At 37.4% G+C, this 25115-nt stretch overlaps 1 protein-coding gene across 2 annotated transcripts in view; it reads right to left on the bottom strand.

The window, feature by feature from the left end:
- ano8b (anoctamin 8b) overlaps positions 1–21276 on the bottom strand; it is a 34940-nt gene extending 13664 nt beyond the window's left edge. The window contains exons 1-3 of one of the 2 annotated variants that reach the window (XM_007240235.4): positions 20892–21276; positions 5442–5552; positions 2421–2553 (exon numbers count right to left, since the gene is read on the bottom strand). In XM_007240235.4, coding sequence (XP_007240297.3) covers positions 2421–2553; positions 5442–5552; positions 20892–21039 — 392 coding nt within the window. In that variant the 5' untranslated portion in view covers positions 21040–21276. The remainder of the gene's footprint in view (positions 1–2420; positions 2554–5441; positions 5553–20891) is intronic. The other variant, XM_007240234.4, reaches the window with a different exon arrangement.
- Between the last annotated feature and the right edge of the window lie 3839 nt (positions 21277–25115).

The following is a 25115-nucleotide window of genomic DNA, read 5'->3' as shown; positions in this document are numbered from 1 at the left end:
AGCACCTTTGCTTTTTAAATACAGCTAAGGTTGTAAGCCCTATGTCTCTAAATTAATTTTATTTCTAATTTTTCCCATTTTCTCCCCAATTTACTTGGCCAAATACCCAACCCATTCAGCCCTATGTCTCTTAAGTAGGGATGCATCAAATATTTGGCAACCGAAATCATTAGGCCAAAATATGGCACACACACAAAAAAAAAACTTTCGGTTTAATAATTTATACTGCACAATAACTCCTATATAAGTCATATTTCAGTGTTTCCTCCAAGAGATACAGGGGATTTTTAAACTTTGCTGGTTTGTCTGGATTATTAATATATTCATTTAAAGCATTCAATACATATTTTTAGTAGTAGTTTAGATAGTTTAAATTTGAGCTGTAGTTAATTCAGTGGTGATAAAAGTGAAAAAATGAATAAACAACAGAAACCTGTTCCATTTCATTATATACCGGTAGTTTAATTTTGGGAGCAGGACCGCTTCTTAACTCTCCCTCCTCAGCCTAATACAGAATATACCCTCTATTTCCAATCTATTCATCTGAACAACCTTGTGCTCACCTCCTCCGCATCACCTACTTGGTGCAAACCATCACTAAAGCATGGGTCTGTTTCAATTACTAAATGCACCTTAAATTATCTATACTATAAGTTATCTTATCTATACCTGGATAAGGTCAAACCACATGAAAGTACAAGTATAAATGCACAAATATATAATTAAAACAGACACAAATTTGATCACCCAAACTACTAAAGGAGGTGTTCTCCTGTACATTATAGCCACATTATAGCAGTGTAAACTCATCCGTCACTACAAGATGCATTCGGCCACTGAAATCCTTTCTAATATAGTAGCAATCTCACAACATTACATGAAGGGACCAGGTGTAAACCAGGGTCCTATGTTCACTTATGTCACAACCTGATGCCTGCTCAAGTGTCCTCATACTTCAGAAAAAGCACAAAAAACACAATTTTCACAGGATTTGATGGAACATTTATATTCAGCACATCCCCATGCCTGTCGAAACAGAGCTTACTTTCCTTTATTCAGTGTGCACATTCTCTTGGTGAGAGATTTTGGTTTTCATGGTGTTCTGTGGAGAATTGGGCCTGAACCTGACAGTAAACATCAATCTACCATCTGCTCAGCCACCCTCTGCCTCAGGCAGTACACTGAAATAATAATGTGGCCGCCACACCTTTTATAATAACTGTAGCACAGTCTTGCAAGGGGCTTCATGCTCAGTGGGTCTAGTGAGTCACATGAATACACACTAAAAAACACATTTTACTTTTATGTAGGTAACAGGGCTTTTGTTTCTAGATTGATGAGCTTGGACATTTAATAGCTAGCTAATCTAGTAATAGTATACTGTAATCCTATACTGCATATTGATAGATTGATTTGCTACATTGGTTGGTCTTTCTATCTCCAGAGTATAATTCCAACATTTAGCTTTTCCTGTACTTATGTTGGGATATTTAAAGTTTTCCACCAGAATTCATTTTTTAAAACTGATTTTCTGCACTATAGGAGAACAAGTCCTTTAATTTTCCCAAAAATCGTCAGTACGCCTTATAATCAGGTGCACTCTATGTATGAATTGTACCAGTCAGGTTGTAAGGAGCAGTAAAGCCACTCCGCTGAAGTACAGCGTTATACAGGAGTTTCAGTTTAGCTCTCCAGTACCGAGACTCGAGACTGGAGCATTATTAGCATCAGCCACCAACCACACTAAGTGCTATCTCTTTTGCCGTTCAGAGGTGAGTATTATCGGACTGTAAACTGCGTGTTTACTGTGTTAAAACAAGCAATGTGAGACAAACCGCTAGCTAATATCTAATATCTAAATATATATTTTTAATAACAGTTTTTTTTTTAACTTAACTTAGTTTTACTGAATTAGAAGGGAAACATGGTGACACCCCTTTTCCTTACTAGTGTTGCATAATGCGCCGGTACAGACCATCTGCATTACATGGAGCAGCTGAGTTGTAGTCAAGCTTATTTTAGGGCCATATCATCCAGCCCTGGGTCTAAGAAAATTACTCTGGTTCCAAATTATACAACAATATTAATTTCTATAAAATGGTGAATAAAACCACAGCGCCCATGTTCACAGATGTAGTCATTGGTTGGTTTTGTAGAACTACTATGAGAATGATTTATCTCCACAATAAAAAAGGTCAGATGTGCATTTGCACATTGTGATGACAATGGTAAAACAGTATATTGTGAAGCCATATTTATAACTGTATAAGTGACATTCAACTCACAGCTAGGACAAAATCTTTACCTCAACTCCAGGGTACACCTTTACATTGCAGAAAGTGCTTTAACAGCATTCCCTCTCTTAGGGCAGATATTGAGAATATCAAACCACAAACACACAGCTGGAATCTAGAACTTACTTTTCATACGTTGCTGTAACGAAAAACGCATAGACTCTGGTATGCTTGTGGTGTCGTATTTGGATGATAAGTTCTGGGATGCCAAGGCGTATGTGGTTCAGCAGCCAAAGAAGTGTGTGGTCATCTATGTTGTCTGTGAGAAAAAAAATCCAAACATATTTATTATTTAGTGTGGCACACAGTCATGCAGTCTGTTAAAAGATCCACCATGGCATAAACAGCTTAAACAAAGTTATTTTTCTCTCAAAGCTCTTTAACACACGGGCAGAAATGCTTTCAAAGTAAAGAAAACAATATTAATGAAACTACAGCTGGGAAGACTTAATCAATATATAATCAATACCATTGATTGCACACTGACAACAGACAGTGTCCTAAACCACACTCACTACCACACTAAATACTGTGTTAAAGGAGAATTTTGGTGTAACATTGATTTGGATGTAGTAAAACATTACAAAAAGTTCTACTAACCTTTGTTGTATAGCCCACCTCCCCTCTCCTGCAGCTTTCCAAGATCCAGTAATTTTCTGCTTTTTGCCCAGCACTCTTTACAACAGGCGCTTGGGGGCATCTACTTGTCCCCTTACAGTTATCAATGCGTTGTTTTAAATGTCAGAGCTCTCCAGCTTCTACCAATGAGATGTGGAGCTACTTTGATCCTAGATAACGGTGTAAAAAGCGATGTATCTGCAAGTAGATGCCCAGAAACGCCCGCTGTAAAGAATTCTAGGCAGAAAGCACAAATCTGCTGGATCTCGGGAAGTTACAGGAGAGCGGAGGTAGGCTAATCAACAATAGTTAGTACTCTTTATCGTGTTTTTCTACACCCAAAGTCAATTTCACACCGGAGTTCTCCTTTAACAGATGTGCACCACTATTAAAACAAGTGTAAAATGTAGACAAAGTAAGGTATAAATGTATTGTGGTTTGTAATGAGAGCAAACTGCAGCTACAACTGCTTTATACAGCACTTGAAAAACAAACACCCCTAAGCAGTTCAGCACTGTAACTGTATTCCCCAGAAATATTGTTAAATAAATCAGTAAAAACATCAGAAGCAGCCCTAGATTAAACTTTACCCCAAAGCAGAATGTTTAGTATGGACTTTTTGAGGGTCCCTGATGAATTAGGCCAACTGTCTCTCCAGATGTGACATCCCATTGTTGTATTTTTGGTTCTGTTAATCAGAACATTTCTTATTGACAAACCAATCAGGTGCATTGAATGCACAACACATCCAAACCAAGAAGGCAGATGAGCTACATCAGCAGAACAACATGTCGGTTTCCACTTGAGTCAGCCAAGAACAGAAAGCTGAGGCTGCAGCGGGCACAAATTCACCAAAGCTGGAAAGATAAAGACTGGAAATTTGTATCCTGGTCTGATGAATCTCTGCTGAGAATTATTCATCAGGAATTAATGGTTCAGACAGGTGGATGTGGTGTAATGGTGTATGGAATGTTTTCTCAGCATATCTTGGCCCAGTTAATACCAATCAATCTTTGCTTAAGTGCCACAGATTACCTGAATATTGCTGCTGACCATGTGCATTCATTCACGATCACAATTTACCCACTAATCTTCTAACTAATCTTCGTATGCATGATAAAACACAACGTCACAAAGCAAAAGAAAATTCTAACTGGTTTATGAACTTGAACAGTGAGTGCAGTGTTTCCCTAGAGTGGCCTTCCTAGTCACTGTATCTGACTCCAATAGAACACCTTTGGGAAAAGATGGGATGGGAAATTTGCATTGAATGAGTCCAGCTGAAGTATTGCATAATCCAACCATGTCAGCATCCACCGTAATCTTAGGGTGTACTCACACTAGGCGATCTGTATCATGCCTGTGCACGTTCTTACACCCCATCCCAGCCTAGAAGTTCAGCTGCACTCTTGGGCTCTTATGCACAACACAATTAACAGGAAATTGCTGTGTTGCATTATCAACTCCGTCCTGATCTGGACTGCATTACATTTTTGTAATAAACTCTTTATCCTCATAGATTGTCAGACGGAAAACATGGGAGAAGAGCAGTAAAATATTTAAAATGCTAGTACTTGTACTAGTGCTGGGCAATTATGACCAAAAGACACAACAAATTCTTAGATTTTTTCATTTTTCCCCCACTAAAAATCTAACTACAGATGACAAATGAATGGTTAAAAACTAGGTGTACCTGTAAAAAAAAAATCAGAACGCGGGTTTGTGACTAAAATTGAGAAATAACACACTAAACTGCACTATTTCTAGCTAAATACATGCTTTATCCCACCGAGTGTTTGTGTCGAATGTGCTGGAACTTTTTTCTGAATATTTTACATTAAAAAGATAAAATCTCTGTATGTAAAAATGATTACTCTATTTTGAAAATTGCATTTAAACTGTAATTCAAATTAACCGAATTAATCGTGAAAATTGCCCAGCACTAACTTGTGGTAAAAACAGAGGTATTATTGTTATTATAGAAGCAAGTACAGGCATATTACTTCATAATAGTGTCTTGCAACAGGTTCCTGTCACTGGATAAAAATTGTCAAAAGGTTGTCTGGTAGTTTTGGCAGCCTTTCTATTCATTACTCAGAAAAAATACACTATCAGACATTCTCATGCAGATTGGTCTCTTTCAGCTAAACTTCTTTGGATTGGCCGCTATCATTCTGAATTAAGTTCTGTGTATGCAAAGTCTAATTCAGACAGTTGACACAAACCATTTTCCTTAAAAAAAGCTCTATTGTGATGATGTAAGCATGTCTGGTCCCAGGGCATTATGCACAATGTGAAAACAGGCCAGGAGGGCAGTGGGGAGGGGGGCAATCGTGCTTGAGCATGACACAATGCAACCGGACCTAGTGTGAGTATGCCCTTCCAATATACTGTGGAACCCATGCCAAAAACAAGTGAGGCTGCTCTGAGAGCAAAGGGAGGTAGTAGTATACTTTTCTGAGAAAGTGTATAGTGAATGTTTACAGAGAAAAGAAAACAATAAAAGAGAAAAGAGAGAAATGGCAGCACCTGCAAAAGTCATGAGGACGTCACAGTTTTCTGTGGGCACTGTCTTCATCCAGGATTTATGGGACATGATGTACCGCCCGGCCTGCAGCAGCCTCTTCCCAAACAGTTTATCTGTGGCCAAGAAGAAGAATATCGACACAGAGAAAGTGAGAGAGAGAGAGAGAGAGAGAGAGAGAGAGAGAGAGAGAATAAGAGAAAAAGAGATTGAGAGTCAGTCACCTTGCCATGTTGCCATGGATAGACAGACACACACTCTAGCTCCCATGTCTCTTTGCCAACTTAAAATGTCACCCACGTTCCTCTTGCAACACGAGAAGGCGAGGCATGGCTTTTGCATCTGACTGCAAGAATAAGATTCTATCATCTGCTTTAGTGAACAGATACATACTATATATTGTAAACTGAGTGCACTTCATTAACTCCTGTTTCCTGTTTTATGTTACACTACATACTACTTCACTGTTGTCTCCTGTATTATGGCCTAATATGTCCGCTATGGTGCTGCTCACTCCAGTTTCACTACAAGCACAATACACTGTATAGCTCCTTTTGAGTGACAAATAAAAAACTTGAAACCTGAAACCTCACAGCTTAACTCTTTTCTCCCGGGAACCCTGGCTACACCTTGCTCAGAATGTTATATGAGCCTCAGCCAGTGGAGAGAAAGGTCTCATGAGGGAGAGGGGAACTGTTTGCATTTGGGGTTGTGAAGAATATCTGTTAAACCTTGTACACTTGGACATGTTTGCTCTTTCGTCTCAGTGTTAACAGAAAGCTGGTGGGTGGACATGCGTGCTAGTACAGATTAGCACACAGCTAAAGACAACTGTGAAGGAACTGTCGCATTCGGATTCAACGGAAAGCTGACCAATTTAAAAAATAAGACAAATGATGAAGACAAGTGTGTTTAGCATTAAGCTAAAACAGAAGAAAAGGCCAACTTTTACATAAATCTTGTTTGGTTTGGACTTCCTGATTTTTCAGTTTGGTCCGAACCAAAGTAGCAGGTATGAAAGGGGCTTTGGTGCAGACCAAAGGACCAGAGTTGAGTGCGACCAAAGCCAAAACTAAGTGAATTAAACATGTACAATGTAACAAAACATCAGTGTGGACTCACTTCTATCACTACTATTTTTACAGGGTTACTTTAATTTTATTACTCTCAATTTCATTAGGGTGTTCTACTGTAGAATATAAAGTTCACAATAAAATATGTCAGTATTTTACAGTGCACTCATGTTAAATTAAAGTTATCCCACTGTTGTGAAAATACAGTGTTCCAACTACATATACCAACTATTGCTGCTACTGCTTCAAAACTTTAGAAAAGACAGGAAATTGCAACCAGAATGCTTTTAATTTGAAAAGTGCAATACAGAAAATGAGAAAAGAGGGAGAAAGAATTAATTAAGATTGTAGAGAAAAGACAAAAGGTGAATTAAACAGTCTAACATTAACATAGCTAAACAGTATAGGCTATACAGTAAAAAAAAATCACTGCACTGTACTATTTTAAACTGCATTTAAAAAAATACTACATTCATTTGAAGCCATATTGAGACAACAGAAAGCTACAGTTCAAGTGAGAGGAAAAGGCAGCCATAATTTTGTAGCTAATGCTACTATCCTCACACACAGACCTGATTTAATGCTTTTGTACATGTTTTACATTCCCTCAAAATTAGCAGACAAAATCCACTTAAAGTGTAGGTGTCAGGTACCTCGTTAATTGTGGGGCACATTTACACCGTTTTTTAGAGTGTTTTGGAAAACGCATGTTAATTAACAATAATTAGTTAACAAGTTTTGTAGCTTTTGAGAAAACAAACCACTATCAGCTTTTTAATTACAATTTTCACAGGTATATTTCATTTGCACAGTACTATATAGCAGAATATCTTTATTTACTATGAAATACTGCAGGGCAAAGAATTTGAACTGAAGCTTTTTTTGGCCGTGTAACACAGTACATGTGAGGTCAGTGTGTGTAAAAGCCTACTGGACTGCAGCAGCTCCATGCTCACTGAGGCATAGGCCCTTAGAGACGCTCACTCGAAACGCTACCGCTCAGAAAGTGGGCCACATTCCACAAACAATCATCCCTTGCATTTTGGATGACTGTCTAGGCATCACGGAATATCATCTGTTATGATTCGAGTCCCAACAGAAGCAAACCTAATTCCTTATAATTCTCCAAAAATGATCCAAAGCCAGTCATTGGACACTGAAATTAAATATCATCTTCAGGGCTTTTTATTTTAGTGCTCTACAAAATGCCCCAATAACCAGCACAATGAATTGCTCTACTTCACTGGGCAAGAACCGCTTCACTCATTTCACTCAGCTAGACATAGCTTATATATCTTATATAGCTTATATAGCAGATATAGGAATCCCCTCTGAACTGACATGGTAGGGTGATATAGTATATTGTCTTCAGACCCCTCGTGTATCTCACTTTCTGCCTGCAGGGCTTTCATGCTCTCTCATAAGGACAAAAGGACTGTCATTTACTTCACAAGTGCAGACAGGCAATATCATATCAGCCATAACTCACCCTCCAGTATAGACGTCCAGTATAAACACCTGTCAAATCAAGCACTCGTCACTTAGCTCCCCTCTTGGTCGGTTTCCTAGTAGGCACTGATTTTAGAAATACATTACATTCTATTTATAACCTGCGAGTATAACATTCTGTGCTGTAGGGGTGATGTATTATACAACTTACAGCACCAGAGATTTTGTCCAGCAGATACTCCGTGCCAATGAGTCTAATGCGTTTTTAAATTCCCTGCTGAAGATGGCATAAGCACCCATCGTAAAGCTAATGAATCAATAATTGCGTACTGATGATGAAACATACAGTATGTACTCAGTTTTCAGGAAGTCTACTTGCTCTGTAGAGCCTTTTCCTCCCTGGTGGACAGTTGAGCAGCGTTAAATAAATAATAAGCACTGCTTTCCAGTCTATACACACATACAAGTGGATTGCTCTCTCTGGGATTGTATTAAACTGTGCTAGATGGATATCTCTAAAAGATATGTCACTCTCTGTGGCGTCCCACAAGTTTTTATATTGGTCGAATTGATTGCTGTTGTATTTGCTGTCACTAGTAGGGGTGGGCAATATTATATCATATACAATATATTGTGACACAGAAATATCATGATATTAAAAATCCATATAGTGATAATAGAGATGTTCTGTCTTAAAAGTAGTCTATTATTAACTGTAAAGCTTTAAGTGTCTTTATTGTATAATTGTTTTAGTTTGCAGTTTATATGCATGCAATAAAAATATTCTGAAATATTTTTTGCTGCATTATATTATTTTATGCTATATTATTTATTTTGCCACATTATGATTATGCTGTTATACTCTTATACTATGTTCCTGAAATTAATTAATTATTTTTCTGTTTTCCTATATCGCCAAGTATATTGTTATCGCAAAAATACCCTGAAATATTGTGATATTATTTTAGAGCCATATCGCCCACCTCTAGTCACTAGGTCAAATTATCAGCTAGCACACATCCAAAATTAATTTATTAAAATATATTATGGAATGTTGCCTACCAGATATATTATTTTATTTTTGTACCTGTGTGTTTTGATATTTTAGAATTCGTTAGATTATATTTCCTTTAGCATTTTGAGCTATTTCATATCTATTTTTCTGTTTTTATTAAATGCTACAGAGCTTTAAACGCGCGGATGATTTTTTTATGTATATTATTTTATTTTTGTACCTGTGTGTAGACTATTTCTTTTTTGTTATTTTAGAATTCGTTAGATTATATTTCTTTTAGCATTTGAGCTAAGTTTAGTTAGTTATTTTCCTATTTCATACCTATATTTTTCTGTTTTTATTAAATGCTGCGGAGCTTTAAACTCGCGGATGTGCTCGCGTTCAGTCTCGCGTTCACGCTTGGGTTCAGTCTCGCGTTCACGCTCGGGTTCAGGCAGACAATCTAAACTCTAGTATGCAGAACTATATTATTATTGTTATTAAATTTTCCATTCTTTTAAATAGCAGGATACTTTGATTTTTATTTCTCAGCCCGGACACGACCCGGCCCCAGGAAAATAATGGAAAATCTCGTGTCAGCAGGCTCCAGGAAATAGTCATCTGTTTTTTAATACTATTTTTATTTTATATAAAGCTACGGCCTGATAATCACCATATAACAAAGTATTACTGTTAACGAAAACGAACGAAATAACGAAAACTGAAAGTGAAAGTTCCCCTTAACTGAAACTAATAAAAACGGTAATTAAAAGAAAAAAATAAAACGAACTGAAAGTACAGATTGAATACCCTAATTTTTGTGTTTGTTAATTTATTTATAAGCGCTGTATCCACTACAGCAGCTTAACAGCGGGTGGTGTTGTGCCGTTTCTGCTCGCGAAAGGGAGCCGGGGTTCAAATGTCGGCAGCGCGGTGCAGCGCGCAGCGCCTCGCGGTCCGCGGAATTGCTTATATTTACAGCGCTCGAGCTAGCTGCGAAATAATGACAGAAAACTCTGAGGAAACTGCAGAAACTGCGGTATTAGAATATGAGCGTGAGTGACATAAAAAAACTGTTTTGTAGAGAAATAGGAGATGAGGAATATTTAAGGAAACAGCTGTAACTTTGAGTAACTCACTCTGAACACCCCATGCTGCAGGATAAACTGATAAATCTGATCATTTCGGTGGTTGGTTGGTTAGTTGTTAGGGATTTATTGTCACTTCAGCACAAATGTGGCTATTTGTGGCGATAATTTTGGTCAAAATTAGTGAAACCTGTAGAGTTTATTGAGTTTTTGCTGTATGATCTCCTCAGTGAGAATCCCCACCCCATAACCAATCAGGGAGCTCCAACTGCTTACCCCTCCTACTGCTCTTTCATTGTGGATGCGCAGAATTTTTCAAAGTTCAGGTTTGGCACATAACGTGGTTAATATACCGTCACTATTTTACAATACCGTCACCATATTTAAATACCGTGGTATACCGAAATACCGTCATACCGCCCAACCCTAATCCTGTATACATGCTGCAGGGGTCTATTATAAGCCTGCTTTTATTCTCCAGCCAACAAGTCAAAGTAAATTAATACAGAAGTCATCCAGGCTATGTAAGAACACATAAGGAATCATGTAGTAACTTAAAAGTGTTAAACAAAGCAAAATACAGTGAAGCATTTAGGGGGGCACTTATCTGGGGTGCTGTTAACTTGCAGTTTCTTTACTTAATTGACTAGTTCTTACCATAATATGGATTAGAACATTACTCAAATAGGACTATTTACTGGATACCAACTCTACCTCTTCACAACTTTACAACTGATGCTCTCAAACACATTAATAGGGCAAAAAATTCAAGTAATGACAAGTTTAGCACAGCTGTAAACTGAAAGCTATTTTAGGTGACTACCTGTCATATAAGCCTACTTTAAAGAATCTACAATATAAAGTATATATTGGTTTGTTCAAAACTTTTTTGTTTATTCAATAGTTCCATATGTTTTCCTTCATAGACTTTAGTATTAATATTGAAATTAAATAAACATTATATCTAAAGTATTTTAAAGATCGACATACATAGAAATTTCTTTGTTAGATTGGCTTGTTGTCTTGGGATTTAGGTTTTGTTCTCTATGTTGCAGAGTAGTATGCTTTTTGAGGGACAGTGCATGAACACCCAATACAAAAAACATAGGCAAGACTATGTCAGCTAGAGGTTCTGAATAAATAGCAGTGTTATGGGTCTGGACTGGCAATGGCAGAGACACTGTTCTCCTTTACATGCCAGTGTAAGCTTAAAATTATTTTTTAGCTTTATTTGAATGGAAAATTGCTACACACTGTTGTTTTAATACCACTGTGACTGTGATAACATTTATCATTTTTCTTGTGGTTGGAGCTTTGGTGGCTCTACCACAATTGAAAGTGCTGAATGCAAAAACAACCTTACCATGACCTAGCAAATTTGACAACTTGCTTGCCAGTTTGGTTCTTTTGATGTCTGGACAAACTTACTACATAAATTATATAGAGCTTTGAGCTTCCTTGACTTTTATTCAAATTTGTATATACAGTTTGGTAAGCAAAACTCACTTTAGTAGTTTTTTATTTTATGTTAGCTTTCATAGTATTATTAGTATTTTCATTTCGATAGAGCAAATTAAGTTGATATTGTGTGCGCTGAATCGGTGGCATCTCACTGAATGGGTTATAAAGCAAGAAAAAATGCAAGAAGGGCAGAAATGTGTTACACTGTTATTTTATGTTTAACTCATAATATACCTTAGATTAAATGTTTTGCACTTTTTTTTTGCAACTAAAAACAAAATTGTGGAGCGTCGCTGAGTTGATGCTCATTTGAACCCATTTAAACTCCTATGTGTGGCACTCCAGAGACAGCTTTCTCACAGGCTGCTGCTAATGTGTGCAGTCTGTCTTGTTTTGCCCATTTGAGCCGCATAATAAATTAGGGCACTACAACAGGTGTGATCTGGGACACGGCCAACAGTTAAGATGTGAACGAGGCTGTTTTCAGTGTATTTCAATCACAAGGCAAATGCACTTGACCTGAGTTGCACTGTTGCGTGGGAGAGAAAAGGTCTTTTGTGTCGCGTAGACAAACAAGTGAGATGACAGGCGGGCATGATGAGCTAATGTTCCAGGAACAGCCTGCATTAACAGGCCACGCCTACTTACAGCGGCCACAGCAGCTCAGCTGTTCAGCTTCTTCTAGCTGGAAATCTGTCTGGAGAGCAAGATACTGATGACGTACTCAGTATCTATGAAGGGAGCATTATGCAAAGACTGATATGACTCATGTTCATAGTGTGTTTGTAAATATATATATATATATATATATATATATATATATATATTTATTTATTTATTTATTTTATTTAGATAAAATCCTGAATCAGAAAAGGTTGGGACAGGATGGTAGTAGTAATGTTAAAAAAGAAAAGATGCAGCTTTTTATGCATTTATTTTTATTTTGTTTTCATTGCAGACTATATGAAACCATGATATAAAAATAATGATGTAATTTCAAACATGTAAAGCCAAATGTTGACAGCAAACAAATGTTTAGTACAAAAGAATGGCAAAGATGGGCAGTGGATCTCCAGTTTCCCAATGGAGAAAATTATGAAAACTGAACAGTTCTCCCACTACATTGCATAATATCATTAAATGATTCAATGAATTAGGAGTGCAATGAATTTCAGTGCAAGAATGGCAAGGGTGCAAGGATAAACTCAGCATCTGTGATCTTTGATCCCTCAGACAGCACTGCATCAAGAACCATCATTTGACAACAGCCGACAGAGCCACATGGGCAAGAAATTCCTTTGGCAAATCTCTGTGAAGCACTACAATACAGAGTTATCATAATAAATACCACCTTACAGTGCCAAACATAAGCCTTATGTTATTTATGTCTGTCCAATGAAAAACAAGTATCTTCATTTTTGTCGATTTTTAGTGTACTACATAATTTAATCAGACAAACTGTCCTTTACACTGTGCCGAAATTGCTTAGTGAACGGACCAATACAAACACTTAAAAATTACCTAAAATGAACTCTCTTTACATTGACATTTTTCTCTCTCTTCTGTAAAGTGTCTGTTTTGGAGATACTTGTTTTTCATTGGACAGTGACTATATATAAATATTAGAGGTGTGCCAAAAAATCGATTCACATAAGAATCTTGATTCTCATTTACTACGATTCAGAATCGATTTAAAATGTCCCAAAATCGATTCTGAGGGGCGGGTTTTAGACTGATTTTGGGCTGGGTATTTTTGTTGGACCTGGCAACCCTGGGGATAGCGCTTGTCCTTTCAAACGGAGATCTTCCAGACACACACAGAGCGTAGGTGTTTGAGAATCACCGGTAAGATGGCAGAACAAGCACTATATTACATTAGATTAACGTGTAGTTTCAATGTTTTATGGCAGAATGCTTCATAACAAGCATAAAAAAGATCGCTAGTAGTTAGTTTCAGTAACTGTTAGCTAGCTAACTAGCTAACTTTCCAGTTCCACCTTAAATAACGCTACAGGTGGCAGCGGGCTGCAGCATTTAAGGCGGAACGGAAAAATACAATAAGCTAATCAGAGCTAATTTCAGCTCCTCATCACAGAGGAATTAAGGAATGGACCATATGAATTAATTTCTCCACCTCCTGCCCCCTTTCTGAAGAAATACAACGACCTTAAATTAACTAGTTAATCAGCAGCTGCTCCTGAACTTTAGCGCTCCACTGCTATCATCACATCAGCCCAGCAGCGTCACCTACACACCACCGCTAGTAGCCTGGTAATAAAGCAGTGTTATTTATTATTTATTTATTGTTCATTAACGTCATTGTGATATCCCAGTGATTCCTCTGTCACTGAGGACCCACATTCCTGCACATTTTATTGTTTTTGTAACACATTACCTGCTCCAGGACCAGTGTATATTATGGAGGGTTTTTTTTCAATAAGATTCATAAGCCAGAAGCAGAAATTTTTATAATTCAAATCGTTTTGAATCAAAAATCGATTTTGAATCGAATCGTGGCCCCCAAAATCGGAATCGAATCGAATCGTGAGATAGTAAACGATTCCCACCCCTAATAAATATACATTTTCTGTGCCTAAGCAGAAAAAGCACAACAACAGGACTGCAGTTTCCCAACCCTGTTCTAGAGGTATGATCACACAAGAAAAACTGACCAATAGCCAACAAATTAAACAAGATTTGTGTGATGTACAAAAGGTAGCTATTAGCTTCTACATGCCTAGTTACATTAGTTCTCATAAGTCATTTAAAAAAAAGCACTGGCCATTGAGCCACAGTGAGTTGAGTGTGCTGTCCTCAATAAAAAGCTCTCAATAGTTAGTGAACTAGGATGCTGATGGCGGAGCAGTTCCCAGTTATCTAACCGGGTGAATAGGCCATTGTGAGCAAGCACTCAATTTATGAATGAACAAGCTAGTGTGAATCTATGAACACCAGCTAGATTCGCTCAATCCTGCGGAAGTACTTCAATGGGATGCTGATGATGAGGGAAATGTAATGTGTGAATGGAATTCATCAGTGTGTCAGACGTTTTGCCCTCTGATGTATATAATGCATATTTATGTATGGTTTGTTTTCTCGAATTCAAACAACAGAAGAAAAATGCTATCATTTACAGTTATCTGCTTCCAGTCACAGAATTATCAATCAATAATTTTAGGATACTGAGAAGTGATAATGTCAGTGATTTATCTGACCATTTACACCACCATGAATTATACAGTTATCCAGATTTTCAGATTTACATTTTTGTATGAAACTGAAACAGGTTGAATAACACATTTATGACACAAAAATGCTGATCTAAACTTTATGTTTTTATAAAAAGCATAGGCACACAGTTTAGATGAGATAATGCTAATACATACACTGAAATAAAGCCACTTTATTTCTAGTAACAGTTTATATAATGAGACATTAATATCTTTTTAATTGTCTTGTTTCATAGTGACTTGGTTTTAATTGTTATTATATAGAATGTTTAACATCATATAATCCAGTCTGAATCATCTTTCTTACCATTCAGATTCTAGTTCCCACAAAATTTCATTCAAGTCATTTTGTGTGTGCATGTGTGTTTTCTTTATTTTCATATCCTTATATCTCATATATATATAATTAATTTATGTTCAATGTTAAGTGTGAGATACTGATAATCATAAAACACGGGCAAAAGCCTTTTGATAACTAGGGACAAACTGTCCTTTACACTGTGCCAAAATTTCTTAATGAATGGACCAATACAAATACTTAAAAATGACCTGAAATAAACTCTTTTTACAATGACTTCCACTGAAGGTTTAGGAGGTTTTTTTTCTCTCTCCTGTAAAGTGGCTGTTTTGGAGATACTTGTTTTTCATTGGACAGTACCTATATATAAATATACATTTGGTGTGCCTAAGCAGGAAATGCACAACAACAGGATAGCAGTTTCCCAACACTGTTCTAGAGGTATGATCGCACAAGAAAATATTATATAATTAATTTATGTTCAATGTTAAGTGTGAGATACTGATAATGATGACACCAGCAAAACCCTTTTGATAACTAAAGTTGCAGCACAATAAAATGCAAAATCTTCTTTGGGAGAATATGGTGCTTTTCATACTTCATACAGATTAAGAGCAGCACAGCTTTTTCCATCTCTACTTTTACATATCTCTTCCCTCCCACAAAAACAAACTGGACTGCTTTAGCAGACTACCAAACTGGAGCTAAGCACACACAAGCAGGTGATAGGCTAAAAGCAAACCTGGCTAATATCTCTTCAGTAAGCTTCTTTCAGTCGCATTTTTTCCATTTTCTCCCCCATTTTCACTGCCAATTACCCAACCCACTCATTAGGACTCCCCCTTTCACTAGTGATGCCCCAACACCAGGAGAGTGAAGACTAGCACATGCCTCCTCCAATACATGTGAAGTCAGCCCCCACCTCTTTTCAAACTGCTGCTAATGAAGCATTGCCGAGTAGCGTCACAGCACACTCGAAGGAAAGCGCAGCAGATTGGTTCCGATACATTAGCTCACAGATGCCTTGTGCTGCGGACATCACCATTTGGAGTGATGTGGGGAGAGAGCGCCATCTACCCACCTAGAGATAGCAAGGCTAATTGTGCTCTCTCAGGTTTCCGCTAACCGATGGCAAGCTACATGAACAGGATTCGAACCCTGGAGCCACATGTTAAATCTCTCTCTCCAAGACCCATTGGACAACTGAACCTCCTTATAGTACAGCTAAAACATAAATAAACCATAAATTATTGCAGTGCAATGAGTATATTCACACATTCTGTCCAGCTCAGAGATCTCACAGCAACCACAGCAAGAGCATATTTAACTACCAAGTGTAAGTGGAAACAATCCAGATACTAGACACGCAAAGTCACCAGGTGTAAACAGGGTCTTTTATAAGGATATTAACATATTGCACCTCTTCAGGCACTCCTTATTTCTGCTGTTTTGAATATGTTTTGAATCAAGACACACCTGCACTAGCCCATATTATATTAGGAATTCTTTGAATCATTACATGCCTGCTGGGTTTATGTGAAGAAATAACAGCTCTGAAACTCACATCTACACTTTATAGCTCAGAGTTGATTTATTACAGCAGTGCTATATGCCCAGGCAATACAGATGGCTAGAAATGGAGGCAAGCAATAATGTAATGAATTATTTACACTGGAAAAATAATCAAACTCATGGCTTCTCTGTTTTAATATGGAAATCCATTCCTGTGTCTTCTCCTTTAGCTCTATCTAAATGGTGTCAAATGACAAGAGCGGATGTAATTGTACTTCATATGTGACCTTGAGCGTAGTACAAGGAGAGACAAGGACAGAAACCATGCTTCAAAATAGTATCTTCTAAACCCTTTAAAAAATCTCACATTTTGACTATAGAGAGTCAGATTATAAATGTGCAAAATGAACAGTGCATGTGTATTATTTTCACAGTATAAATGTATTAATCTATTGTTTATTATCTAATGTAACCCTGTAACGAAACAATATTACTGTCATTTTAATACCATTTTATGCCATGGATATAAAGTTAATGTAAAAGTACAGTTTCGCATTCTGCTGTTAATTATTAAAAATATTTAAACACTGCACATTGCAATTGGAATGCAAAAATGATTAGATATCCTGAATAAATAAAAAAGATTGTTTTACATATTTACATATTTGACATACAGGCTCATTCACTTAAAATGGGCAATGCTGAGGTCAGCAAAATGATTAAGGTTGTTTTTATATTGTTTATATATTGTATGATTATTATTATTATTATTAGCATTATGACAGGTCGAATGCTAATGTGGTCTGTGTTTTATACTTTATATGTTCTTGCTTTGTTCAATAGTTTTTGCCAACATAAAGGTGGAGGGCAAAAACACCTTCTTTAAATACTGTGCAAAGTCAAACATGGGTGCATTTACATTTAGAAAAATATACCAATTCAAACAATTACTTTGTCACTATGAATGTAATGTGTGCACTGCTACAGAATTAAGGTGTACAAGACAACATAGGTGTGGTAAAGCATTACTGATCTACTTGAGGTTTGCTCCTCGCAATTCTTGTTTTTAAACCAAAGATTCACCTTGAATGACTGTGTTGTTCTTCAAGCACATATGAAGTCCAGCCTTGGGCTAAACTGCATTAAGAAAGTAAATCCTCTCACACTTTACTTTTTAGCCTTAAAAATTAATGAAATATTGTTTTAATAATAGTCTGTGGCTTTGCATGGAAAACATCTCAACATCTATCTGATCCCATTCCGAATTACTGTTGTGCAAAGCCCTGTTAAATCAAAGAATGGCAGTGATGGTGGAACTACAACACAATACAGACAAAAACATTCAACTGATTCAACTGCTCTGCAGATGTGCAGATGAAAGGCGATTGCATCATTACAGACAATCTGAAGTGAGTTGAGTAAACATGTGCAATGAGTAACAGCATTGTAACAAACAGGCTTTTGCAATGTTGTAGCAGTATTATAACTTTGAGCGCACTCTAAATTTTAAAATAATGGATGATAATTCAACAAAGCATATAATATTTTAAATTCATTAATTGTAGTGACTAAATATGAGAATACGAGTGTATCTGAATAACAATTTAATTAATTTACTGCATGTCAAAATATTTCACGGCTAACATTGTGTGGTGTAAATATTGTGATGCAAATTTTCGATATGACTACTAAGAGCCTAGTCCAATTTGATAATATATGCCTAGTCATAGTAAGGTTGCAATAATAAAAATACAAGCTGACAATACAGATTGCAACACGCTTTATCTAAAAGATCAGCTATGTGCAGAAAACAAACACTTTTGATGCCATTTTCACTTAACCTTCTCATAAGTTGTATTAAAAACATGGAGACTGTTCCTAGACAAGGTCTAAGGCTACATCTAGACTAAATTGCACTTTCAACGAGAAATCTCCAATGAAAAAGCTGTGTAGTCCAAGGCTATTCTTAGTCCTCATCTGGGAAACTGTCTTATGTTGTACAATTTTCTAAAACAATAACCATCACTGAAAGCCATTTGACAATAAATACTTAAAAACCTTGTATCTCCATAATTACAACTTTAGAGGCAAAGGAAGAAATCTTCTTAACTTTCAGTGGACGTCAATGTAAACAGATTTTACTACAACAGGCAAGTTAGGAAAATGACAAAATCCAATGCCTTACAATTAGGGTTACACATAGGGTCCAGCCCATACCCTCCCTCCATTACTGCCACAAAACTAAAGTCTATTCTTCAAATACTTTATTCTAATCCACACATAAAAATCTGTTAATGCTACTTCTTGCTAGATAATAATTTTGCTCATCTAACGCTCATATTGTGCTTTTTGTTGGTTTGTTTTGTTTGCTGTAATTATACTTGCTCTCTGTATTGTTTTGCTCTTGTATTGTTTCAGACCAAAGCCCTCTTGAAGAGAAATATTGTTGTACTTGCAAGCTCCTAAGTCGTTAAGTTTGAACTCCTGAGGTGGACATTAAGGCAGCATTTCCTGTTAGCATCTCCCACCCTTCTATGTTGATGTAGCAGTTTATAGATCAGATAAGCAACTGAATCAAGCACGTTTTCCCAACCATGCAAACAAAACCACACAAAACAAGACAAAACAAAATCAGAAATACTAACAAGTGTCACTACGATCTTAAACAGCTTGCTTATTATTATCCTTCACTATCAAGGGTCTCCCAGTACATAGATTCACATTATGTCCAAAATTAAAAAGTCACAAAAATAGAGAAACACGTTTTTTTGCATGATTGCAACAAAATGTTTTCCCTTATGCAAGCAAAACAAGACAAGACAAGACAAGACACAAATACTAACAAGTCTCACTATGAGCTTCAACAGCTTGCTTATTATTGTCCTTCATTATCAAGGGTCTCCTAGTACATAGTTTCACATTATGTCCAAAAATAAAAAGTCACAAAAATAGAGAAACATGTTTTTGCATGATAACAACAAAATGTTTCCCAGCATGCAAACAAAACAAGATACAAGAAGATACAAATACTAACACGTCTTACTATTAGCTTTGACACTTTGCTTTTTATTGTCCTTTACTGTCACTTGTCTTCCAGTACATAGATTTAAATTACGTCCAATATTAAAAAGTCACAAAAATAGAGAAACATGTTTTTGCATCATGCAAACAAAACAAAACAAGACAAGACAAAACCAAACATGAAAAAACAAGACACAAATACTAACAAATACTAATTCTCACAATGAGCTTCAACAGCTTGCTTATTATTGTCCTTCACTATTAAGGGTTTCCTAGTAGCACCTCATTGTGCTAAGACAACTTGTGTAGTCAGTATTTTGACAGGTTTTCCAGACAGCAGAACCCTTTGTTGATACAAGCCATGCCCAAAAAAGTCAACAGCAGCAGCAGCAGCAGCAGAAGCAGCAGCCCAGAGACAACCATACCTGCACCTGCTGCCATCAGGTGATCCCATCTCACAATGACATCATTCATACTCGTGACATCACGCACTCTTGCAGCCGGAGTTGTGATCCAGAGAGCTGAGAGTCCGTCCTTTCCACTACAGATGTCTTGGCTGAGCTGACTGCATCACACTGCGCCGCATTGAAACAGGGGTGCAGGATGATGCGAGCAGAAAACAACAACACTGTGGGCACTATTTTGTAAACAGCTGCTACGAAATCCTCTATAATCGAGCACAGTAGACGCACTGCAAGGCATTACAGAGGCAGACAGAAAGCATAATATATATATGCACTTGGAAATGTCTTATGTCTTAAAAAAGGCAGAGCAGCTCGCGCCACCATCACAAAAGCTGACTGGCTAATTCCCAACCAGCCAGCAGCTACAGCAGCAAGGAAACCAGCAGCACTGCACCTCCAGAGCTCAACACACACACAGCGTCCCTCACACAACTTATAGCTGCTAACCTGCCTCTGAAAAAGAGCAGCTAATGGTTTCATCGTGCATTATTATTAAGCCTCGCGCTGGCCACAGACTGGCGCTCTCTCCCCCGTTTTAATGGCGAATTTCAAGTAATGTTGACACAATACAGTCTGTGACCTTCCAGGCCCGAGAAGAAGATACCCACCACTATTAACTGGTTAATTCTCGTGCTGTTCTGATGATGGTCACGGTGTGAGCTGGACAGATAAAAACAGACAAAAGCAGGCAGGCAGTGTGTGTGTGTGTTTTGTGTGTGTGTGTGTGTGTGTGTATTGTGTGTGTGGTGCTGAAAGCTGCTCATTATGCTCTCCTCTCACATCCACATGCTCCTCTCTCTCTCAGGGCCCCAGGTTTTTTAGTATGGGTCTGAATGGAGGAAATACAGAAAAAAAAAACACTCACCCAGAACGCCAGAAGCCGCTGGGGGGCAGGGGGCGCTGGGCTCCCCGTCTCCGGCTCCCTGCTGCCGGCCTCGGTGTCTGGAGCCTTCGGCATCCCCGCCGCCTGCTCCGCTGCCGCTGCCGGTGGACGCCGCTGCCGTGTCGGGCATGCTGCTTGACGGAGGGACCGGGGACGGGGGTGGACGGGGCGGGGAGGGAGGGGGTCTGCTGCTCTTTCCCGCGGTAGAAATGGGGGATACAGGGCGCTAGTTATGCTAACTTCCAGGAGCGGCCAGCGCGGCTCGGATGAGGTGCTAGATGGAGGGGAGCGCAGACGGCAGGCGGCTGCCGGGCATCGCGTGTGTGCGCGGGGGGATGAGAGCAGGTTGATCGCGCTGAGGGAGGAGGAGGAGGAGGAGGAGGAGGGACAAAAAGAGGAGGAGGACACACTCACACTCTCACACTAACACTCACTCTCTGTCTGTCTTCTCTTTCTTCCTTCTTCCCTCTGTCTCTCTAATTTACTTCTCTCTTTTCAGATTCAGTAACTCTGTATTTACTGTTATTTTCTGTTTGTTTTGATATTCAATGTTTATTGGTTTCAGTGCACAGAAAAACAGCACATTAATCAGTTTCAACAAACAAACGAAACAAAAAAACATTTGTTGGTAGCACACCAAGAACAAGTGTTATTAAAAATATTCTATAAGTTAAACATAGCAATCAGTACAGTACGGCTGAAAAAGATGCAGAGCTTTTAGACCTCAAATAATGCAAAGAAAACAAGTTCATATTCATAAAGTTTTAAGAAATCAGTATTTGGTGGAATAACCCTGGTTTTTAATCACAGTTTCATGCATCTTGGCATGTTCTCCTCCACCAGTCTTACACACTGCTTTTGGATAACGTTATGCCACTCCTGGTGCAAAAAATCAAGCAGTTCGGCTTGGTTTGATGGCTTGTTATCATCCATCTTCCTCTTGGTTATATTCCAGAGGTTTATAATTTGGTGAAATCAAAGAAACTCATTTGTTATCATATTTAAGTGGTCTCTTATTTTTTCCAGACCTCTTTCTTTTTTCTTTCTAGCACCCTTCTCTCTTCCTTCTCCTAATTCATCATATTCTTGTCTTTCTAACGCTTCTTCTTACACTGACTGTTCTTTTTTCCACCGCATATTTAACGTTACCAGTGTTAAGTTTAACACTCCCTGTGTGTTAACTGGCAATCGTGCTGTGTAAGGTTTTTTCTCTTCCTTAGTTGTATCTGTTTATCTGTGTACAGTATTGTGAAATATTCCCCATGACAAATATGTCAGTATTTAGAAAACTACATTTGGTCTTTGATATTCAGTTAAAAAATCCTGAAGGATTAGGGAGATATTATTTGACACAGTTTAATTCATGTAAATACAATTTGTTGAGTTTATTGAGTGATTTATTCCTGCTTAAAACGCCTAAATTTAGAATCATCTCCAGGTAATTTAAATGTAGTAAGAGAGAATTTTGAAGTAGCCTGTCTCATTCAAACCTCAGCCATTTCTTTTACCCAATTGTGTTCTACACACTAATACTCTAGACTATATAGACTTATCTTAATAGTGCAGGTTTCAAAGATTAGCATACAAAATAATAATATAATAACCTGTTATGCACTAACAGGAAGAGATGAAAAACTGCTATGACAACAAACATCCCTGGCACAGCATTTGCATTGCTATTCAGCATTTTTCTGATGTTGTGTTGATGTAAATAGCTAAACCTCTTCTGTTTTACACTACAATGTGAGATAGTAGTGCCCATTGTAACATCACATTTTGTATATACTATAATTAGTTCATATTAATACTTTGTTTAAGTAGGGGGATTCATGAGGAGTTCTCTGAGGCCTTCAGAAAGAAGTTTGTTGATGTTTATGAATCTGGAAAGTATCTCAGAACAAACAGACCTCATTCCACTGTCCAGAAAATAATTTACAAGTGGAGAACATTTACTCTTTCTATCCCTACCTATCACTACCAATAATACATTGTAGAGTATACATGTTAAATTGGAAATTATGTAAATAGATAGTAAAATTATGAATTTCAACTGGTATCCCATGATTTTGCTATGTTTTATCTAAGGAATACCATAGTGACCTGTGGAATATGTGGATATGTGGATGTGATTTCTGCCAGAAATGTATAATTCTAGCCAGACACTGCTGGCCACCACTGTTACTACCAACTGCACTGTCTTCTGTGGGTGGTAATGTATTCTATGATGTTTTAAGAAACTGTGGATTGAGAAATGTTAAATGCTTGCATAGCTTCAGAAATGGAATGTCCCATTTGGGCACCCAATAACATGCCTTGCTGAAACTGCATTTTTTATGATGCTTGCCAAGAGCACGCTGGCCAGGTACAAACTCACTTACAAGATAAAACCTCAAAAGTGTGGACACTGCCAAGCTGTCCCTTGAGGTAACATTTCACAATCAATTACATACTGCTTTCCTATGATTTTGCCAGTGTTATATTTTTACATTTCCATGAAAAGTTTATATATTATTATTTACGTTTACATATTACCCAAACTATTAATACTCTGTTATTACTTCTTTAGGGTAACAATAGTCCAGCTGAAGTAAGCTTAGCTGATGTTGTTCCCTAGTGCCCATCATTACCTGTTGTCCCATAATGAACACCTCAGTCGAACTTACCTCCTCCATTTAGGCATTACTGCTTTGTACAACAAACTGGCTTTTTCTGTCACTCAGCACATTTCATCAAAAAGAAAACATAAGCAGCAGTTTCTAAATGATTACTGAGTGGAAAAGGAAGAACTTGGTCCACACGAGAGATTTATTTTTCAAGCTGTTCTGGTGTGTTCAGGTGCAGGCTTAGAAATGGTGCAGCTAATGAGACTCACTCAGTTCCAGAGGATGAAGCGCTGTATGATTTATTTATCAGTGCAAAAAATATCCTCTGAGCACCTCACCTTCTATGATTTTTTTGCGTGATTTACATAGAGAGAAAGATTTTCTTAGATTTGTGTGTAGCAATAATACAGGCTAATACAGTTTTACATTCCTAAATGTTATTTATTACCATAAATGTGATAGAAAAAAATATTAGATCACAATATCCATACTGAAACCACTAACATATATTATGTGTACATGAATAATACTTTTATACATACTGTATATAAATAGTAATATACATATAACATAAATATAGTGTTCATAAAACATCAACTGTTCATTATACTGTACACTGAAGACATAAAGACTCCAAGCTAGTGTGATGTGGAAAACAGATGCTATTGATCCTTTTATCTCAAATACACTAGAACTTGTGTGTGGTCAAAGTCAAGCCTCCGTGCTTAGATTTAAAACATGGTCTAAATCTCAAACAAAAACGGTCCTTATATCCTTCTATCTCTACTGGCCAGCAGCTACTAAGCAGTCACCCCCCTCCCTTCCCTCCCCATATGTCTGCTCTCTGCTAAGAGGAAGCCAAGCCATATAATTTCTGCTTACTCACCATCCACATGTCTCACCACCTCTGCAGTGAAATGAACAGCCCCGCGAGCATGCACTGCTCTCAGGTCATAGATCAATTGTCTTATTGCCCATGAGTGTTGACATATTATTTTCCATAAGCTAATAGTTCTGTATACCAATCAGAATAAGATTCAATTCATGAAATTAAAAACATATGAGACAAAGGTTTTTGGACTGTTAAGCATTGTGCTCACTTTTGACAGCTTCCCAAAATATTTAATAATTAGTAGTGTTTAATAGTGTTTAATAATTGAAAAAACAATATAACAATTTAACTATAATTGTACTTATAATTGTATAAGTCTTATATTTTAGTGGAACAATGTAAACAAATATTAAAATACTTTATGCATTAAATTATGAGCTCTTTAAATTGTAAAGTTGAGACACATATTCCCTTACTATCATACATTAGTTTTTTTTTTTTTTGTAACATTAAAATAAGTGGACTTTTTTAAAGGGGCACTAATCACCTGATTTTTGCTGACTCCACCCTCAGCTTTAATTTAAAATATGCTAAAAATTGGGAGGGGTAGTTTGGGAGGGGCACTGGGTGATGTATGGGTTTAGAAGCAGGGCAGGAGGGAGAGCTGTTTGTTAGTCACATTTACTCACCTCATGCCATTCGCAATCATTTAGTCCCCCGTGGGCAATGCTAATACCTCTTGATTGGGGAAAACAGTCTGTGTCACCTGCG

The sequence above is a fragment of the Astyanax mexicanus genome, chromosome 16 (genome assembly GCF_023375975.1).
Source record: "Astyanax mexicanus isolate ESR-SI-001 chromosome 16, AstMex3_surface, whole genome shotgun sequence".
In the NCBI taxonomy this organism is placed as follows: Eukaryota; Metazoa; Chordata; class Actinopteri; order Characiformes; family Acestrorhamphidae; genus Astyanax; species Astyanax mexicanus.
Note: the sequence above shows the minus strand (reverse complement) of the source record. Positions and strands in the feature narration are given on the sequence as shown.